Source organism: Lithohypha guttulata (genome assembly GCF_036872675.1).
Source record: "Lithohypha guttulata strain CCFEE 5908 chromosome Unknown scaffold_5, whole genome shotgun sequence".
NCBI lineage: Eukaryota > Fungi > Ascomycota > Eurotiomycetes > Chaetothyriales > Trichomeriaceae > Lithohypha > Lithohypha guttulata.
The window spans coordinates 172,540-192,993 of record NW_027042754.1 but is presented as its reverse complement, the minus strand read 5'-3'; the positions used below and the strand labels follow the sequence as shown (position 1 = coordinate 192,993).

The 20,454-nt window shown below is 48.9% G+C and overlaps 7 protein-coding genes across 7 annotated transcripts; 5 read left to right on the top strand and 2 right to left on the bottom strand.

Annotated features, from left to right (window-relative positions):
• Window positions 1-74: 74 nt before the first annotated feature.
• On the top strand, window positions 75-1,335 carry RML2 (mitochondrial 54S ribosomal protein rml2; the record flags this gene model as incomplete). Its single annotated transcript, XM_064900840.1, has 2 exons — window positions 75-1,187; window positions 1,237-1,335. The coding sequence occupies 2 exons, from the start codon at window positions 75-77 to the stop codon at window positions 1,333-1,335; spliced, it is 1,212 nt and encodes a 403-aa protein (XP_064751916.1).
• Window positions 1,336-2,110: 775 nt separating this feature from the next.
• Window positions 2,111-4,645, top strand: LTR64_006509 (uncharacterized protein; the record flags this gene model as incomplete). Its single annotated transcript, XM_064900839.1, has 1 exon — window positions 2,111-4,645. The coding sequence occupies one exon, from the start codon at window positions 2,111-2,113 to the stop codon at window positions 4,643-4,645; it is 2,535 nt and encodes an 844-aa protein (XP_064751915.1).
• Window positions 4,646-5,530: 885 nt separating this feature from the next.
• LTR64_006508 (uncharacterized protein) lies at window positions 5,531-7,009 on the bottom strand (the record flags this gene model as incomplete). The annotated part of the gene is made up of 3 exons (XM_064900838.1): window positions 5,531-6,534; window positions 6,586-6,768; window positions 6,826-7,009. 3 exons carry the CDS (start codon window positions 7,007-7,009, stop codon window positions 5,531-5,533), a joined length of 1,371 nt encoding a protein of 456 aa, XP_064751914.1.
• A 693-nt stretch (window positions 7,010-7,702) lies between these two features.
• LTR64_006507 (uncharacterized protein) lies at window positions 7,703-8,734 on the top strand (the record flags this gene model as incomplete). The annotated part of the gene is made up of 1 exon (XM_064900837.1): window positions 7,703-8,734. One exon carries the CDS (start codon window positions 7,703-7,705, stop codon window positions 8,732-8,734), a length of 1,032 nt encoding a protein of 343 aa, XP_064751913.1.
• A 237-nt stretch (window positions 8,735-8,971) lies between these two features.
• Window positions 8,972-11,304, top strand: LTR64_006506 (uncharacterized protein; the record flags this gene model as incomplete). The annotated part of the gene is made up of 2 exons (XM_064900836.1): window positions 8,972-9,221; window positions 9,851-11,304. The coding sequence occupies 2 exons, from the start codon at window positions 8,972-8,974 to the stop codon at window positions 11,302-11,304; spliced, it is 1,704 nt and encodes a 567-aa protein (XP_064751912.1).
• A 152-nt stretch (window positions 11,305-11,456) lies between these two features.
• Window positions 11,457-16,504, bottom strand: dna2 (DNA replication endonuclease-helicase Dna2; the record flags this gene model as incomplete). The annotated part of the gene is made up of 2 exons (XM_064900835.1): window positions 11,457-15,005; window positions 15,056-16,504. 2 exons carry the CDS (start codon window positions 16,502-16,504, stop codon window positions 11,457-11,459), a joined length of 4,998 nt encoding a protein of 1,665 aa, XP_064751911.1.
• Window positions 16,505-17,387: 883 nt separating this feature from the next.
• Window positions 17,388-18,779, top strand: SIR2 (NAD-dependent histone deacetylase sir2; the record flags this gene model as incomplete). Its single annotated transcript, XM_064900834.1, has 2 exons — window positions 17,388-17,553; window positions 17,590-18,779. 2 exons carry the CDS (start codon window positions 17,388-17,390, stop codon window positions 18,777-18,779), a joined length of 1,356 nt encoding a protein of 451 aa, XP_064751910.1.
• Between the last annotated feature and the right edge of the window lie 1,675 nt (window positions 18,780-20,454).

Here is a 20,454-nt window from a genome sequence, read left to right as displayed (position 1 = left end):
CAGCTTCGATTTCTAATTTCACATATTCGATCAAGCATGACCTAGTCGGTCATCTCATTCTGGCTGGATCACAGATGTTACAACCACGGTTACCTCTGCGGAGGATATGTTGTCAATGTCAGAGTTTTGGCAATGTTGTGCGAAAGGGATATGCTACTCGAGTCGCCGAACCTGTTACTACGAGTCGATCTACGGAGACAGCAACTCCTGGTCTAGCCTCAACGTCGCAGGACAACAAGCTTGCACAAAGTAAAGGAGATTCAGCGCTACGGAGATACATTCCAAGGACGCCTGGTACACGGCATTTGATACGGCCACGAGCTGATCATCTATGGAAAGGCAGACCTATCAAGAGCTTGACCTACCCTAAGACAGGCCACGCCCGAGGTGGACGAAACAGAACTGGTAGAATTACTGTCCGTCACAGAGGAGGAGGTCACAAGCGTAGGATTCGGACCGTCGATTTTGCACGTACCGAGCCAGGAGAGCAGTTTGTCGAACGGATCGAACGCGATCCTAACCGAAGCGCTCACATCGCCCTGCTACGCAATGTCAAGACCAAGAAGCTTTCCTACATTCTGGCGGCCGAGGGCATGCGAGCTGGTGATATCGTAACCTCATACAGAGCAGGTATTCCAGAAGAGCTGATTGAAAGTATGGGAGGTTCCGTCGACATGGGTTTGCTTGCATCGAGAACTGCCTATCGAGGAAACTGTCTTCCGTTGGGCATGATTCCTGTAGGAACACCGATCTTCAATATTGCGCCCGACAAAGAATCGTACGGAAAGTTTGCAAGAAGCGCTGGTACACATGGTATCATTATGGGCAAGGGTGAAGACACTGTGCAGAAAGAGATGGTCAAAGCTCTAGGAGACGCCAGCGCGCTTGACCTTCAAGCGCTGCCTCCTGATATGCTGAGAAGATTTGAGAAGGCAAAAGATTATGTCACTGTCAAACTCACAAGTGGTGAAATACGCTTGATCGACAAGGACGCAGTAGCAACCATAGGTATCGCGAGCAATATTCACTTCAAAGATACTTCGCTAGGAAAAGCTGGGCGAAAGAGATGGCTGGGTATTCGGCCTACTACTCGAGGTACTGCCATGAATACCAATGACCATCCTCATGGTGGTGGTAGAGGTAAATCAAAGGGTAACAAGACTCCAATGAGTCCTTGGGGTGTACCGGTATGTTTATTTATCTCCTGGTTCTCGATTTCAACTAACTCTTCTACAGACAAAATCCGGATACAAGACTCGGCGCAAGGAGAAGAATCCACTTGTCGTGCAAGAACATCCGCGCAACTATGGCAAGAGGAGAAGAGGTTATGCCTAGAACAATTATTCTTGGCTATGTACATCTATGTTAGAGTGATCTTGTGGGCTGTTCTGCTTGGGCTCCGAGCAGCATGGGTCACCGAATCTTCCAACGAGTCATGTGCGATTCCGTGCAGATAACACATGTGCGGCAAGCTCACTTGTTACTGCTCTTATTGTTGCAATCAAATGTACGAAGTCTAACATCATCCTTCCTGACCACGATCATGATGAGACCGTCACTCGTGGATGAATTCTTTCATGTGGTGGCCTCGAACATATGGCATTCTCATGCTACGACTGTTGGTGGACCGATTGAGACCTCATGCAACTGGATGCATTAGCATATCTCCGCTGTCACGTGCGTCCTGGTTATCGAGTGACTATTGAAGCTTTAAGGCCACCCACCACAAGTTGAGTGGGAAGAGAAGGTATCTAACATGAACGAACTGGCTGTCAGGACGAAGTCGCTAGGGCAAGAGCTGGCGAGTGTACACATAGTTCAGATATCAGAGAAATGTATTCAATCTCATTCCGAGTGGCTTACACCATCTATACACTGAGTCCAGATCTACACTGAAACTCGGCTCCGACATAGTGCTAGCGCTGCATCCATCCCTGTACATCTTGCTTACGCTTTACCAGTTGGAAGTATAATTGCGCAACAGCCGTGTCGAAGTCGTAAATCCTGCTGCCTTGAAGTCATGATTGACACCTGACACATCGCACGTCTTTGAACTTACTCACTCCTGCCCTTCCTACTCGCGACAACCGGAGGATCTTTCACTGCCGATATGACAGACGGTGCAAGCGGAACCGGGAGTGTTGGCAAGACTTCCTCGACGGACGATGCTGGACCCAAGAAAGCGATCGACCCGCGAAGAGTGCTAGCCTGCGGTACCTGTAGGAAGCGGAAGCTCAAGTGCGACAGCAAGAGACCGAAATGCTCGACATGTGCCCGACTAGGCCATCCTTGCGAGTACGATGAAATACGGAAGAAGAGTGGGCCCAAAAGAGGCTACGTGAAAGAGTTGGAAGCTCGACTGAAGCAGGTAGAGAACCTTCTGACCACACATCAAAGCGATACACAGCAAGACACAGCTCCGCAGCAGCAACAACAACCACTTCAACCGCAACGTTCCTTCCAGGCGCATAGCGCTGGATTGGACATGTTCAGCACTCCTAGCATGTCCACGAATGATACAGGAGTGGGAGGTCATGACAACAGTACCAACATGCTCGATCCTAATCTCGATATGAGCGACGCCTATGGTATGGGCGGAATTGAGGACTTCAATTGGGATATGATATCTTTAGGATTGGAAGAGCCTTTGCCAGATCAGGATGTCATGGACGAGCTCTACCAGGTCTATTTTGAGAAGGTCCATCCATCCTTGCCCATGATACATCGGCCACGCTTCATGGCTTCGCTGAACATGTCCCCGAACCAGAGACCACCTGTATGCTTGAGATATATTATGTGGGCACATGCTTGCTCGATGATTTCCAGGTACAAATCATCCGCCGAACAATTCTATATCAAAGCCAGGAAGTACATTGAACAGGACGAAATGAAAGGTCACGGAGAACACTTTATCACTGTGTTTCATGCGCAAGCATGGACTCTGATTAGTACATATGAGTTCAAAACCATGTACTTTCCTCGAGCTTGGATGAGCTGTGGTCGAGGTGCAAGGATAGCTCAACTCATGGGTCTTCACAGACAAGATCGAATTGGCTTGGATGTGAAGCAAACAATGGCTCCGCCCAAAGACTGGATTGAGCGCGAAGAGCGGAGGAGGACGTTTTGGATGGCTTATTGCCAAGATCGATATGCAAGTATTGGCACCGGCTGGCCTATGGCAATCGATGAGCAAGACATCCTCACAAACCTGCCTGCAAGTGAAGAAGCGTTCTTGACTGGTAAGGCAGAACCGACTCCTGCACTCTCAGACGTTGTCGCAGGAGATAGCGCCTCTGGTTTGTCCTCCTTCGCTGCTGTCTGTCTCCTCGCAACTCTCTTCGGTCGCAACCTTACCCACCTACATCGCCCAACCGACGATGACAATGATCACGATTTGAATGGAGGATTCTGGAAGCGCCATCGTGAAATCGACAATGTTTTATTGAACACCTCTTTATCCCTCCCAGCTCATCTACGACTACCTTATGGCTTGAATGACCCAAACACTATTTTCGCGAATATGAATATTCATACCTCCACGATATGTCTCCATCAAGCCGCGATATTCAAGTCTGATAAGCATAGACTACCAGTGCAGATTAGTGCTGAGTCGAAAAGAAGGTGCATCGTTGCTGCAGATCAGATTACCAACGTCATGAAAATGTGCAGCCACCAAGACTTATCGGCCCTCAATCCCTTCATTGCATTTTGCCTATACGTGGCTGCAAGAGTGTTTGTACAGTACTTAAAATCCAAAAAGGAGGATCTTACAGTCAGATCGTCCTTGACGTTCTTGCTATCAGCAATGATGGCTCTCAGAGACAAAAATCCGCTCACCGAGTCATTCCTTGTGCAGCTCGATGTTGATCTTGAAGGAAGTGGATTAAATATACCTTCGCCTTTAGGAGCGAACCGATACATCAATCGCCCTACTGGTGAATGCCCCGCGAACACCGATGCAGTAAAATGCACTGCGATATTCGAGCTCAGAGAAACCCAGAGTCTTGGTCAGCAAGCACGAGGTGTACAGCCTATTCTCCCTGATCAATTCGACTCTAACATCGAGTTCAACATGGGCCATAATTTCCTGTCCCATCACAAGATGGATGCGACCCGAGTACAATCTTTTTCGAACTCGAACTCACCCAATCAGCCACTGGAGCACAGCTTTGGCTATGTTGGGAACGTCAAATCGCCTTCCGGACAATCCAACGGATCACATTCGAATCTACCGACCCCATCAGGATCTTCTACGTCACATCGCGACTCTTCACATACCTCTTTCTCACCACCGAGCGACAATAATGATAGCAGCCAGCCCTTTTTCCCACGCCAGCAATCCGGATTGAATGCGAATGCTGTCTACGTTGACAGTGGATTTGCGCAAGGAATTCTACCCGTGCATCGGGATACTAACAACGAGAATAACAATCAGTACAATCAGAACACGCAAAATCTGAACAACAATGACCAGAACAACTTTGCAAGCGTTTTTGGAGGAGCAGGCTTTACACCGGGTCCGACTGGATTCACGCCTGGACCATCAGGTTTTACGCCTCAACCTACAGGTATGACACCCGGCGCCTGGAGTGATATTCTGGCTATGGGTGATGATTGGCAAGGCCAGCAGCAAGGCCAGCGCTGAGGAGGTGCTAAGATTGTGCTTGTGGACTTGGCGTTGAAAAACCTGATAAGGCAACGTGAATAGAATTCTGGGTTAGGCATGCACGACTGAAGTTACGCGATCTATGAGAGATTATTTATGAATGATACCCGGGAATGTTTGGCTTTGAGTGGCGGTACATATTTTGCAGATTTGATTGTATATATGTAGGTAATCTGTCATGCAATCACAACTCCAATTTATGATCTTTGTTTTTGATCTTCTTCTTGCAGTATAGCAACAAAGGACGATGGCAGCGGCGACTCAACTTCCGTTTCTACGTTTATTTGCAAGACAAGTAAGTCACGGCTGCCTGCCCTCAACGCACTCCATAAAGAATGTAATTCCCTCTTTTGGACATCTGCCTGCTCTAGACGCCAAGAGTTACCTTCTCGCAAAACTACTTCAACTCAGCACTCTCCTCTCCTCTCCGTTCCCTCCTTCTTCCTTTCTCTATGCATCCATCGCCACTTTCCCAGTACCTCTCTTCTCTCCCCAGCGGCAAAGGGAAAGCGAGTCACTGAACCATGGAAAGTGCTCGATCCCGCTCTCTCACACAAGAAGAGCGGTAGCTACAAAACCAGCAAATTGAATTACCTGGGTGGAGAGGTTGATGTGTTCAAGAAGACACTGCCTCGTTGGTATCCTTTGGTCGCCTCACATTGAATAGTTTTCGTGTCACCTTTTGAGGGACTGAGAATGCTTCGTGTGAGGAGGTAAAGGGGTACTGCTGCCTGAATTTTTGTCCTTGCCGCTTGCTTTTTGTTCTTTTCATTGTGGTTCGGGCTTTATGCTGGGACGCGAGGAAGAGGTTGTTGAGTCAACAGATGAGACGCGGACTTCATATCTGGACTGCTGTTGTGCATCTTAGCGGAAGCTCGTGATGACCTTCAGCTTCCGCAATACGCTACTCAGCTTGGCAGCGTCCAAAAAGCATACCACGATCGTAGCTGCGCTCACTAATAGGCATGATCCAGTGAACATCACTATCCTCCCATAAGCTCGTCCTTCGTATCGGCCGGCTTGAAGATTCGTGTTCAGTAATGCACCACCGATAGGACCCGCCAGTACGTTGCCTATACCTTTGCCGAAATTCAGCAATGCAAATGCTGCGAAAGCTGCGTTGGGCTCACTATCGATTGCGGTGCCAATGCGGCCCCACGTAGCTGTATATCCAGCACCAAAAAAGCCGTAGACCAAAGCGAAGATGGCAAGGGTGTGAAACGCGCTGGCCAGACCCCAACAAGTATATACTGCAATGGCTGCGACCAGCGATGAAGTAATGGTAAGCAGGGTCAAAGGAACTTTGCCGTCGGAAAGATATCCAAAGCTTAGCTGGCCAAAGACCTGGGCGAGGCTCATCAGAGTCAGAAGCAAGGCGCCCTTTGTGGCACTCATACCATTCGAAGTCGCGTATGAAGGGAGATAGAGTGCAGGAAAGAAGTAGCCCAGGCCCATTGCGAAGTTGGAGACACTGTAGATCCAGAACAGTGGTCTCTTGATGAATCTCCAGTTAGTCTTGACAGGGGCACTGACTCCAGTGTCAGGAAGACGTCCCTTCAGCAAGGGAAGCAGTGGACCGGTAAGAAGAAATAGGGCGACTGCAGTGGCTCGCAGTGTTGTAGGGTACCCATATCTTTCCAGCAGCGTCCTCAATATGACGGGCATCGCTGCTCCTGATACTCCTGAGGCACTGCAGAGAAGTCCATAAGCCATACCTCGTCTCACGACCCAGAACTCATTGACCATTTCAAGGATAGGATAATAAAAAATGATAAAGCCAACACTGTACATGATTCCTTGCGTAAATATCAGTGCTCCCAGCGTTTGAGCAAAGGAGCCAGCCACAAGACCTAAGATACAGAACGGCCCTATATTCAAGGTTAGCATGATTCAGACAGCGATAAGAATTCTGTGCATACAACCAAACCATATCATTTGACGCCTGTACTTGGAATAGCGCCTGATGAGAGGAACCATAATTGGGGCCGCTATATACGAGATACCAGAAGCCGTGGTGCCAACAATTGAGATGTATGAGTTGTCTTTGAATTGGGGAAGGGTTGAATAGTAATCCTGAAAGACACCAAAGGAGAGAGGAAATCCTGTAGATTGTGTCAGCAGCTACATTCTTTACAGTAAGCACAGTATGCCCAAAATACCCCAGAGCAAGGCCTCGAAAACGAAAGCGGCTAGAAGTAGTCTCCATGCTGCCAATCCCACATCGCATGGTGGTAGGGACTGAGTAGTGGGTGGTTCCTGGCTGCTTGCTTGAACAGTGGTATTGTCGTTGTCCTGCGGAGAGCGACGAAAGTCTGACGCATTTCGAAGCTCAGTACTGTCCATGAGTGTATACCAAAGGGGTTGTCCTGATGATCTGAGTGAAGGTCATCCTGAGCTGAGCGGATCAGGATATAAAATTGGGCAGTAGAACAACCGAGGCTGCTGATCGCCCGAACGGCTGCTTTCTTTTCATGTGCTTATCATTCTCTTCCTCACAAGCGTCTTGCTCGAACGCAGGGGTGGATAGACCCTATTGCAGCTCATCCTTTCTAAGATCATGCTAAAGTTTGCACAATCTCAGGCTCTTCAAGCTCTTGAGGTGTGGCTCAGGGCATTCCGGAGCATCAATCGGCATTTTCATGACGAGCTCCGACATGAGAACGTGTGTTCGAGTTCGAATATCGTTCATCAGCGAAGATGGACATATATATCACAGTTAAGTGCCCAAGTGAGTAGATACTGTCGGGAGTGAAGACAACCTGTCTCCTGACCTCGAAGTCACGAAAGGGTGCTTAGTACAACGTTTTCAGGGTCGCAATGGACTCAGGAGTATGCCCGGAGGACAAGGTTAGGATTTGATTTGTGCCCAAGCGTGCCTGAACGCTGGCCAGTCATGCACTAAGTGTTTGTGCGGTCAACCGTATCGTCGCATGCGACATGCTTACAGGCGCAATTTGTCCTCGATGTCGAGACAGAACACTCGAATTGCGAACATGCTTAGCGGAATACAGGTCAAAACACAAATAACATGGTAGCATGGCACCGCCTGCGCAGCGCAAGATCGTCCCCAAAAACGACTTTGCAAAGCACTTTGGTGGACTTAAAGTACAGCAATATGCCGAGCCAGTGACTCGAGGCTCGAGTAGCACAGTCCATAGAACGATTTCATGGAACAATGCTGGAGCCCTCATTGCCACTGGTGCCACAGACAGAGTTATCAGAATATGGAATCCAGAAAGAACAAACGTCAATCGACCACAGACAGAGCTGAAAGGACACACCGGCGAAGTTACCAAGGTCGTCTTCAACCCTATCAAAGAGTTCGAGTTGGCTAGTTGTTCGAAAGATGGCACCGTTCGCTTTTGGGACACGAGGAGCAAGGCCTGTACATCGAAGCTCGAACTGGGAGGTGATCTCTTCTCCATGACCTGGAGTGTGGACGGAAGTGCTATGGTTGTTGGGTCTAAGGCAGAAGTCCTCACTACAATCACAACACCTGTGCTAGGACAACCAGCGATTCAAGAGAAACACCGCCAAAAGTTGGAGACAAACCACACAACCTTTTCTATGACATATCCTCCACAAGACCTTCTCGTTACGCACGGAGCCGGCTCTGTCAAGATCCTCGATTATCCTTCCTTTGATGTCTTACATACTATTAGTTCGCATACCTCCTCTTGCACCTCAATCGCATACAGTCCATTAGGAAACTATGTCGCAGTTGGTGGTAGTGACGCTATGATTGCATTATGGGATACCTACGATTGGGTGTGCAAGAGAACAATGTCAAATGCGAATTCTGGCAAAGTCACTGGCCTCAGCTGGAGCTGGGATGGCAGATACCTTACGAGCTCTTGTGAAGACATCGGCGCTGGGGGTGGTGAGGGGAAGAGCGAGGGCTTTGAGATCTACCATGCCGAGACTGGAGATGTCGTTCATACCGTGCCTACGAGGACGAGTGCTGTGCCTGCTGTCGCATGGCATCCAACAATGTATGCCTTGGCTTATACAGTCATTGAGGCCGGAAAGTCGTCACTGAAGATCGTTGGAGGTGTCACTGCGACCTAGGAGGAACCACGACCAAGTGTTGTCGCGCCTTTGGTGGCACATTATAGAGATAGACGTGCAAGCATAACGTCCAACACAACAATAGAGACGCACTCCACGCTTTCACTCTTCGAAGACACGGATAATGAGCTGAGCGAAGGTCATGATAATTACAGCATCTCACCCAGCACGCCAAGAGGAGACACAATAATTGATGATTGCACACAGCCCGAGCTCTATCGATGTCCAAGACTAGCTATGAATGAGGTCGTTACATTGGCAGAAATTTTGCCAGTCGAGGATGTCTTCGAGTCAGATATGAACAGCCGGAATCGATCACAGTTACAGTGCTCGACTTTGATCGAGGCTTCGACTCAGTTCTACGTCGTTGGCAAATACCGAGAGATTGAGACGAGTCCAAACGAAGCGTTCTTTTGGTGTCGTGGTATACCACTCCCAGGACGTCTTCGGTGTATCGAGATGCAGGTACAGCAGGCTGTTACCCGAAGTAAGTACTGCTTTAGATGTGGGAGGAGCGACCATGAGATTAGAAGATGTGGGTCCTTCCATGGCCTTGACCGAAGACCACAGAAAAGTGTAGCCCAAACTGAAGCAGATTGGGAGAATAGCTATTGTAGCTAGTAATGATGAACTTATTGAAGGTTCCAATAGGAGCGAGTCTATCAGTCGTAGAGAGCTATCACTAGCTCGGAGCATACAATCTTCAGTTTCTACCATTTTTAGTCGCTCCCCGAACCGGTGATATTCACGCATCACAGATTTACAGCCTGGGCTGCTTGTGTTCTATTGCATGCTCTCGAAAAGACCGCAACTTCTCGCTCAAAGACAGCAATGCTTGCTTTGAGTTTTCGCAGGCGACTATGTGTATTAAACTAGTCATGCCAGGGTCGGCACCTCTTGCCTTCGCGTCACGGTACTATATCGTGATGTCTTCTACACTTTCGTATCTTCACTCTTTCCTAATGAGACGTGCAATATACAGCTAACACAAATTTCAGAGCCGTTCTGGCAAATAAGCCATAGTCGAGATGGCTACAGCAATCTTGGATTTACCATCATCTGCATGTGTCAAACCACCACCTAAGTGTCATATTTCATATACACAAATTTCTCCAGTATACCTCGATCCAGCACAGCCACCCACAAAACGCATTCCATTTCGCCAGATTCGCGGTGTGCCATTTGTGCGCAATGTCTCGATTTGTATGCCTTCTCGTGTCTACGATCGGCTCTACAGCAAAGAGCGATCTCACCATGGCTCATCGTCTGGCTCAAGCAAGCTCGGCCACGAGGTCACGTACCACAAAATCATCTCGACACTCAAAGATATTCTTTCGGACTACAACCTCCGAACAGGAAATTATATCATGCTCGCTCAGCCATATCCATCCTCAGGTTCGACAACTCTAAGTGCTAATTCGACAACGATGCGACTCAACTGTGGCAGACTAATTATCGAGATGCCGTACGAGGTCTATCAACGATCAGGTCTTACATCTCCCCACCACGTAAGTCAGGTAGCGGGTGGAGGACGGAAGCACGACAAGCGAAGCGCGAGGTATAAAGTCGAGATTGACTTGAGACAGACGAGTATGGTCAAAGGTAAGAAGAGCTTAGACAGGCTGGTACGAACTAGCGAGCAGGTTGATGGGTTGAGGGAGGGCAGAGTGTGGTTAGTGGCCGACCTCAACAAAGGCGAAGATAAGCAGGGCAAGAAGCGAAAACGAGGGGACAAGGACGATGACCAAGCAAGGGCAGACGACGGTAATACCACCTCAAACACGACAACTGTGCCCGACACTCATACCAAACCAGAACCTGACGACGAAAAACATCTATTACTGACATACCATCCGACCACGATCACAGACTCAGGCACATTAACCATACAAAAAGATGTGTTAGTCCCCTCAGTACTCAGCAACCATTCCTTCCTCAGCACACTCTCCCACATAGCTACTCCAGCAGACAGAGCTAGCCTACCGACCGTTCTCGAAGACGATATCCACGAAATATCCGAATACCTCTCCCTGCTCTTCTTACAATCCCCACGAATCACGAAACAGGAGTATGGAAAGGTCGACCCGTATATCTGTCGATATTCACTGCCAGATGCTGGGACATGTGTCGACCAGGCTACGGCAGAGCAGGAGGAAGATGTATTAGTCGAAGACGTGCGGATGATCAGCTATTCTGGACTTATATCTTCGGATTTTGTGACGCAGCTCGTTGTCGATTTGATTCGACGATCTCGTGTTGAAGACGAGAAGGGCATTGAGGGACCATCTACTTTCCTGCAGGACGAAAGTTCATGGGCAGCTGTGCAAGTCAACGCACATCCGACAGAGGTCAGAGGTGGAACAAATGGGTATACTATCCTGCTGCAGTCCGGCACCGCGCAAGAGATTGCTGTCGAACAGGTAGATCAGGACACTGGGGACAGAAGAGCTCCAGTCGACGCTATGGACGTTGATCAGAGCCAACAAGACACGACTCAAAGCAAACACGAGAAGAACAAGGAATTCAAGTACGTGACTTGCTTCGAGTTCGTGGATTCAGCAATTCACTAAGTGATACTGTATTCTAGACAGCATAATACTACCCACAAGCCATCAACGTAGCGCAAGTGTTGCTTACACTGTACCTCTTCCACATATCTAGTCCCTTGACGCCTCGCTCAAAAGCAATACCCATACAGCAATACCTAATACCTCATCATAGTCTAATCAAGTATCATGTCCTCATCATCGTCAAAATCGTCCGCACTAAAATGCACGGCAGGAGGTGCCATCGCATTCACCACATCTCGCATGATTGGTCTCTTATCCAACAAGTTTTCCACATCTATCTTTCCCTGAATAATTCTGTTTGGTTGCACCTTCTTCGGCTGGGGCGGCTTGAATGGTGCTGCAATTTTCGCTGAAGTCGTGTATGCAAAGTCTTTAACTCGGATACTACTGTTGGCGTCTGTCAGTCGTAGCGGTTGCCGCACACCCGTGCCTGCTTCTCGAGTGGTGCTTGTCTGGTTCTTTGCTGACGGTGCAGCAGATGGTGGCTGCGTCTGACTAGGAACTACTGTTTCGAATCTGTGGCCGCCCCCTGTGGCGTCTTCTGGAAGGTTTAGAACCCATTTGCGTTTGTCAACGATCCTGATCAAGCCTTCAAGTACGGGGACACCACTGTTTTCTAGCGTTGACTTGCTTCCAACAATGAGCAACTTGCTCTTCGCTCGGGTGAGCGCCACATTCACACGACGCCAATCTTTGAGCAGATCCCCAACACTACGTGCAGAATTCGATCGTACGCATGATAGGAGGATTAACTCTTTGTCGCGTCCTTGGTACTTGTCCGCTGTGTGCATCTCCACTTCACTTGCTGCAGTAGTGCCCGCAATGGCTTTGACATCGTGCCGGAGTAGTGCTAGCTGCGAGCGGTAAAAGGTAATAACTCCAATTGACTTTGCTGGTACGCCAGATCGGATAAGAGTGGTGAGTAAGTGGGCGATGATGAGAGACTCAGTAGGGTTTGTGATCCGTTGATTTGAGCCAACGAGCCGTTCGACAGCTGGTTCAGGTGTAACAATTGTATCTGTATTCAGGAACATTACTCGATTGCTTGGCAGGAGCGCGAGTCGGAGGTAGCAGTTAGCATGATTAGCTGAACACAGTGACTGCGAAGAGATATTGGAGCCCGACCTGCTGCTCGAAAAGGGATGGTGGTGTGCGTCAAGCGCTGCTTGCAAATTAGGTATACCGAGCGTCCGCGTCGCGACTGCCGATGTGCCACACTTGAGTCTGCCGTTGTAGATGAGCTCGTTCGAAAGAAGCATGATATCTTCAGCCATACGGTACTGATGCTCAAGATTGACCACCGAAGAAGGCTGAGCATCTGAAAGCAGCTTGAAGAGGCTGATGTCCAGACCTCCTTCTAGAGCTTCTTTGTTCTGCACGAGTGGTGGAAGCTGGTAGTGATCTCCTACAAGTATGAAAGTGTGGGCCATTCGAATTGGTCCTAGGCACACTGGCAGTGTAATCTGAGACGCCTCGTCCACGATGCAATAATCGAAGATTCGGTGATTGAAGATGCCATAGTTGATGCTTAGGCAGGTTGTGGCTACCACTTTGCTATCAGCCCAAGATCGTTCCAACTCTTCCATAGACTTCTTGGGAATACTACTCAGATCAGCAAATGTCTGCACATCTGGATGAACTTTGCCGTTAGAACCTAGTCGCAGGATTGGAATGTTGTCGTCTTTGATTTTGAGGAGGATGTTGTCTACCGCCGTATGAGTATAAGAGGTCAGTAGAATTGATTTCCCTTGAGACACCAATGCCCGAATGATGTGTGCAATCGTTGTCGTCTTGCCGGTACCTGGCATTCCCAGCACAAGAGCGTAGTCCTTAGCACTCATTACCTTCTCAATAGCCGCTCTTTGGTCGACGTTGATGCTTTGTTGTGAAGCTGGTCCAGAAAGCGAGTATGCTGTGGAGAGATGCTTGAAAGCAGGAGCCTTTAGGTCGACTATGAGCTCACGTAGGTCTTTCGCCCGAAACAGGTCTTTTTCCATGATTTTGATCAAATTGTTTCGCACAGTGGCCATACCATTGGAGAACTCGTCTTTGTCTATTCGGTAAAGAATAGGATCCTCGTCTTCCAGAATGGACGAGGCAGGAACGCCTGCCATTCGGACCTCCATGATACCAACGAATGACTGGTTGTGTTGAGCGTCAAAGTCCCTCGTCTTCTTCCTTGCATTTTGTAACCTTCGATCGACAGCTACTGTAATCCTTCTTGGCCTGACGCTGGTCACGTATCCGTTAGCTAGAGCAAAATGTCCTTTCTCGTCAGAGATGACAATCGGTTCACCGACACTAATCTGTGACTCAGTGAACAAGAATGTGGGCTGCATCTTTTGCTTGACGAAGGAATAAGTGTGGCGATTGATCTTTGGACCGTCGAGATTCTCCATCGCTGATCCAGGCTCAATTACTACACTTGAGAAGCATCGGCCGACCTGTTCTCTTTCCCTACTCAGCATGGTCCAGAGTTCTCTGCGAAACCTCATGCAATCACGTTCCTCCTTAGTAAGTAACTCGTCCCACTGCTTGAAGAAGACCTGATGTTGTGGTCGAAGATGGCTGACATTGTTGTCAAAGACGTCTCTCAGACCACTTGTTTCGGCAGTACCACCTTCGATGAGCTTGTGATACGTAAAGCATGCGGTTTGAGCATAGCAACTCTTGCAAAGATGCTCCTTCCTGAGCATTGGCGGTAGTTCGGATTTGTCGTGAGAATAGCTAGCAAGCAAATTCCGCCAAATAAGCATCTGGCGGATCTCATTGCGCACGCCTTCAACGCGATACGTTTTCGAGGTCTCCATGTAGTAGAGTATGCCACTGGTAACGTCTACATCGTATCGGTCCGAAAGGAGTAAGGTATAGAGGGCTGTTTGAGCGCGATGAGCTTCATTGTTATCTTTCATGCCTGTCTTCAGCTCGAGAGGAACGACGAGAGTCTTTGGTTGACTGTCCGTAGGTATGTGTAATTGTGCCTGCACTGTAGCATCAATATTGCCCTTCAAGCCATACATCGGAGACCAGACGTGCTCCTCGACTTCGAGCAACTTGTTGATGGCCATGGGGACTAAAGTGCCTTGTCGGTTCCGAATGACTGCGTCAGGATTGAAAGTGGCAGACACGAACAGCTCCGCCCAAGCTTTGAGCAGAGGTACTTTGCTCATCAAATGTTCCGTGGCGTCGGGGATCTGCACACCAATCTCGTACAAAGATTCGAGGTAGGTTGGAAGCAGACGATCAATGGTTTGCTGGAACGTCTGCCATTCCCAATCGTTCAGCCGCATGGCTTCGCCGAATATTTCGTGAAGAATGTGACCATAAACCTGCGACTTTTCTGGTGGGGCGGTTGCCTTTACTCTGTCTCTGAGAACAGCCCTTCTTAGACACGAGATGGCATCCCCAATGACAGTGGCTGAAATCAAATGGTCAGGATGTATGATGACCATGTTTTGATTGTCGTCAACAATGCATTGCCCTTGTCTATCAAAATTGCCGATGAGATGTATGAAAGAGCCTCTCACACAGCGGTTCTCGTACCACGATTGGCGAAGCACGACGGTATAGAGCTGTTTAGTCTTCTCGTCTTTGATAGAAAGCACTTTTTCTGGCCGCTTGCGACCTGGACCGATTTCGTAGGTACTTTCGTACACTTCGAGGATCAGATACCGCTTAATCGTTCTGTTATCTGGCCTATTCTACACGAAATATCAGCGTTGGAGATTGCCACAGCTCAATGTTTACGCACCTCGTTCTGGGCGTCAGTTCCAGTAGCTGTACGATGCACAGCTCCCACCACCAAGTCATTCATTAAATCTTCGTCATAGTCGTCGTCAAAAGTCCCATCCAAGGTAGTAGCAACAGCTGGTTTTCCAGAAACGGGGTCATTATTTCGAACAGCCTGCTGCGAGTCGATTGTTTCGACTAGTTGCTGCAGCTCATCGTTAAAGTCATCGTCGTCAAAGTCGCCAAGGAGATCGAAATCGTCTTTGGCCGGGCTGGGCACAGGTTCAGGTGTCTTTTCACGCTTTGATTGCTGTGATGTAGGTCTAGACTGTTGTACACGAGCTGGAGCAGGCACAACAGATTGACCACAGCGCGAGTTTTTGGTGAAGGGTACATGGGGTGGATTGGCGTCCGGACTTTGGACATTACCTTGCGTGAGTGCTTGCTCGATGTCGCCAAGCTCTTCGTCGTCGAAGTCCAAGTCACCGTAATCGGAAGATACATCTGTACGTGCCTTAAGTGGTGAACTACCATGTGGCATGCTGGCAGGCGGCTGCAACCTCTTCTGAGGTGATGGTGTTGGCTGCCTTGACTTGTCAGCAGCATGGTCGTGTATTTCCTCAGTCCCAGCTTTTGCAGGCAAGGGAGAAGAACTCGAGGGCTCGTCGTGTTCTCTGGCTCGGGCGACAAAACTTTGTTGAACACTTTCCAACAAAATGCTGACCTTGGACTGCTGTGGCAGCTCTTGCTTGAGAATATCCTTCCTTCTAGATGCAAATATTTGTTTTGTTGTGCTGTGTGGATCATAGTGTATCACCTTCCTTCTCTTTGCTTTTGAGGTTGGCCATTCGTTTCCACAGCTGGCAGTTCTACGAAAACCATTGTCCTTTCTGCTTTCACTGGAACCTGGCGAGAACTCGATGGGATGGATCGGCGGCAATGCGGGTTCGTGCCCTCTCTTTTCAGCATAGTGATTCCAGAGGACCGCAGCAGGATCATCGTGGTTTGGCGATCGTCGCACTGGGGATTTTTGCAAGGATTGACTGATACTCTTCAAGTTCAGGCTATCATCCGTGCGTGAGTTTTTCGCTTTCCTACCTTGAGAAGAAACAGGAGAAGAACTTTGTGCTCGTTTCCTGCTCCTTTGAGTCCTCCTTATCGAGCTCACGGAGCTAGATGGCGTTTCCAGTAGACCAGGGATGTGGTTCCAGGTGACCTGGTCGTAGGGTGTTGCACTTGGGAGTTGATCAAGTAGATCTTCAGGATTGGCTACTAGATCCGACAATGATATTCTTCCTGGTGTCTTTGGCGGCAACTGAATTTGCGATGTATTCTGTTCCTTCCCACTGTCATTCCTCTCAACGTCGTTGTCTCCTCTACTATTAGCTGACACCGGTTTTAGTGGTGGTCCATCCGTTGCAATAGGTTCTGGTTGGACTTGTATTGAGGCCTCTTGAGCAACAGAAGGCATGCCTGTATTCGCTCATGTTACTGTTGCATATTCCTCGGTTGATTGGCATGTGTAGTATCCGAAACGACATCAACAGCGCTCACATTGCCTAACGTCAAGGCCTTGAGTTTTCGCGTCGCGTACGACAGAGTGATGAGCAGACGCGTCGCGTGCGCGCCGAGGGACGTCTTCGGAACAACACAACCAGCTATTCAGCCGAGAAGCACATTTCCGTCGGCAATAATTATCGACCATCAGGCAGTCAGGCCAATACGTCATTTGACTCGACAGAGTGGATCTGAGTAGGAACACTTCACTGCACAAGGCTGAGTTCACTGCTTGGAACAATCGTCTAAAGTACTGCTCAATTACAGATGCAGAGATATCTCCAAAAAGAGCTGGACACAATTCTACTATCCAGCCTCAAGAAAGATGTATGAACGCAAAGAGCCCCTTTTGCAAGAGTACTATCACAAATCAAGAGTGGCTGTACCACTCACCAGGCAACAGAACCCAGAGCTCCTATGCAAAAGCCATCCTCGTAGTGGATGAAGCCTGATCCACAAATCTGTTGGTTTAGTCTATTAAGGTCGGATTATCGAGCTTAAAGACTTTGGTCGGCCTGTCGCTTTCTGCCTTCAGGAGGAAGTCGCGGCGGTCGCCCCTGCCAGTCTCTTCAATGACTCCTTCCACTCCACGTAATAAGCGGCTGGCCGCTGCTAGTGAGCATAGCCCACGAGCTTCTTCAACGCCTCCATATGACAGGCTCAATCCACATCTTCTAATTCCAGCAGCACTTTCACCTTCATCAAGACATTCTAGTCCAGGTATTGACAGATTGTGGAACGGCCGCCATTATGCTGACGACTTGATCCCACGAAGGCTAACTGCCTCCCCTATCATCATGCCTAAATCTAAGGAGAAGACGAGGAAGCGACTATCACAGTATCACACCTTTGACCATGCTGTGGAGCTATTGAAGAACGCCAAGAACATTGTTGTCCTTACAGGAGCAGGCATTTCGACATCACTCGACATACCTGATTTTCGTTCAGCAGGTGGATTTTATAGTAAGTTGTCTTCAACCATCGGCCTCTCTGCACCAGAGGAGTTCTTCTCTCTCGACTTCTTCAAAGCACAGTCAGAATCGTTTTGGGATAATGTCAAACCACTTCTGCCACAATACGTCCAGGCCAAAGACGGCACCTACCAGTATGTTGCTGGTAAATATTCTGACAAGAACTCCTCAGTTCCGAGATTCAGTAAAACTCACGCCTTTCTAAGCCTCCTACACTCGAACGACAAGCTCCTCACGAATTACACGCAGAATATCGACAACCTCGAGTTTGCTGCTGGTGTGCGAGCTGATAAGATCGTGAAGTGCCATGGCTCCTGGGATACCGCAACGTGTCTAAGCTGTAGAAAGACGATTTCTGCAAGAAAATACCTGCCCATTGTGTGGGAAAGTGGCTATCCGAGGTGCAGCTGTGCAGGCAAAGACATACCTAAAAAGAAGATTCCCAAGACCAAGCCAAAGAAGAGAAAGAGGGCAATCTACGAAGGCGACTCCGATCACGATTCTGATGACGGCACAACTATGCCTAGGGGACTCTTCAAACCCGATATCACCTTCTTCGGAGAAGGGTTGCCGCAGTATTATGTACCACGACTGGAACAAGACAAAGTCAATGCCGATCTGGTTCTTGTGATGGGTACATCTTTGAAAGTTCGACCTGTTCGAACTATGGTGGTAGACTTCCCTCCTCACATTCCGCAGCTGTGGATCAATAAAACTCGCTTCAATGGTTATGAATCCGACATGCCGGGCGTCTCGTTCGACATTGAGCTTATAGGCGAATGTGATGTTGTGGTTGAAGAATTATGCAAACGAGCTGGATTGCCCCTGCACAAATTTACATGGATTGGTGATCGAGAAGGCGAAAACAAGACGAGTGCTACCAGAATACGAGACACAACACCTACGGAGCATTCTCGCCTTGCTGAAGTTACTTACAACAAGGATGAAAGCGATGTCCTGACAAAGCTTACTGTTCGCGATAAAGCAGATGACTATCCTGCTGTCACTTCAGTATCAGGACCGCTGCTCGCAGTGTCACGTGCAGAAGCAGGTAGTGTGAGTGCTTCTTCAAGTGCCAGCAGTACCAAGCTTTCTAGTATTTTCGACCAACCAGAACGGCCAGATATACGTATCGAAGCCGATCTAGACGCTGCATGGCGTTGGAGATTCACCAAGAAGAGGACTTTGTCGACGAACTCGAGTGTAACTGGACTCTGATCACTATTAGTATGGACAATGAGGGTAGGTATACCTTCTTGGATACTCGTGCATATTGAATACATTGTAGATAGCAGTTGAATATGAGACAGTCATTTCGCCGTTAGCAGGTCTGTCACCCTCACGAACAAAAATCACCTCTCATGCAGGCTGCATTATGCCATTTCTGATTGCCATTACCATTACTATTACCACTACCAGTTTCTGTTGACTGTGTCTTGAACTTCGTAACTCACATCATACCAAAAGCCACGATCCCCTTCATCCAACTCGTTCCTTCGTCCAGCTAGTCCCTCATCCAGGTATTCCTTCCGTTCAACCATTTCGTCCATCCAACTGCGTCCAGACCTATCCATTCATCTCCTCACTAAATCCCCTCCGGTGTCCACAACATTCCAAAGATCCTACCTCCCAAATCCTTCCCTTCCCTATCGACCCTCCCATCCTCACCATCCTCCAAATCCCCATACGCCGTATTATCCTTCTCCACAAATTCAACCGGCTCGTACAACCTCTTATTTCTCGCACAAATGGCCTCCAAGTAAACAGGCTCATTTCCCGCTTTAATAGCAACCCTTTTTATCTCCTCCAGCAGTATCCTACCCAGTCCCATACCTTGTGTCTTCGGATGAGCCGCTAGCATCAGAACGTAGCGGCAGTTCTCGGGGAGCGGTAGTTGGATTCGTTCTTTCATCGTGCTCATCATGGGGACTATGTGGAAGAGGACTCGGTTGAGGGTTAATATGCCCATGTGGTAGAGTGGAGTTGGAGAGAGGAAGCCTGCGCGTAGGATTGTGGAGGTCGCGCTGAAGGACGGGTAGCTGGAACATGGTGGCGGGATGACGATGCTCAGTGCACTGATGCGTGAGTTTGCGGGCCGCTGGATTTCTTGCTTTCCGTTGGGTGTGGAAGTGTTAGTTGTGAGATCCTTCCCAGTATCCTCTCCGGATAGTGCGCCAGTCTCGTCCAGCACAGCAGTCACGTTGGCTCCCGCGATGAGTGCTGCTCTGACTACGAAGCCGAGATAGTGAGGCAGAGCAGCGATGTATTGTGCATGAGTGTGCTTTGGAAAGAGTCATCGTGTGCATGCATCTGCCGTGAACGAATGCGAAAAGAGTAGAATTATCTCGTTCAGGAGGGCTGAGTTTTCAGGGTTGAGCAGATGTTCCGAGGTGAATGTCTGAATCTTGTGATTTGGTGGAAGTCCAGTGGCGCTCATGGTTGCGAATCGTTGACGTGGTCAGGACGCTGGCAGAGTTCGTCCTTGAAGCCCAATCTAGTGTTTGCTGTGGTGGGGACCTGGTCGACGCTCTAGATTTGACGTTGGTTCTCTCTTTCCGGCACTCAGGTAGTCCTGGATGTAGTTGTGACTTGTGACGTGGTGTCACGCAGAGGCTTTCCAGCTTGAATTTCCTCTCGTCCTAGGGTGTATTGTCCACATATTGCGACGGTGGTTGAGGGGCCAGTTCCTTCATCTTGTTTCCAGCCTTGGTGTATGGTATGAAAGTCGGCCAGGCTGGTTGTGCGCTAGTGTGTCGCTGCCAGTGCCGTATTCCATAGCAGGTCCCCAAGCCACTCACTTAACACCAGTAAGTGTCTCGAACCAAGCACGCATTGGTCGAAGCCGCACATGTGCATATCTGGACAATTCGATGTTCTCCTCCTCCTTGACTGG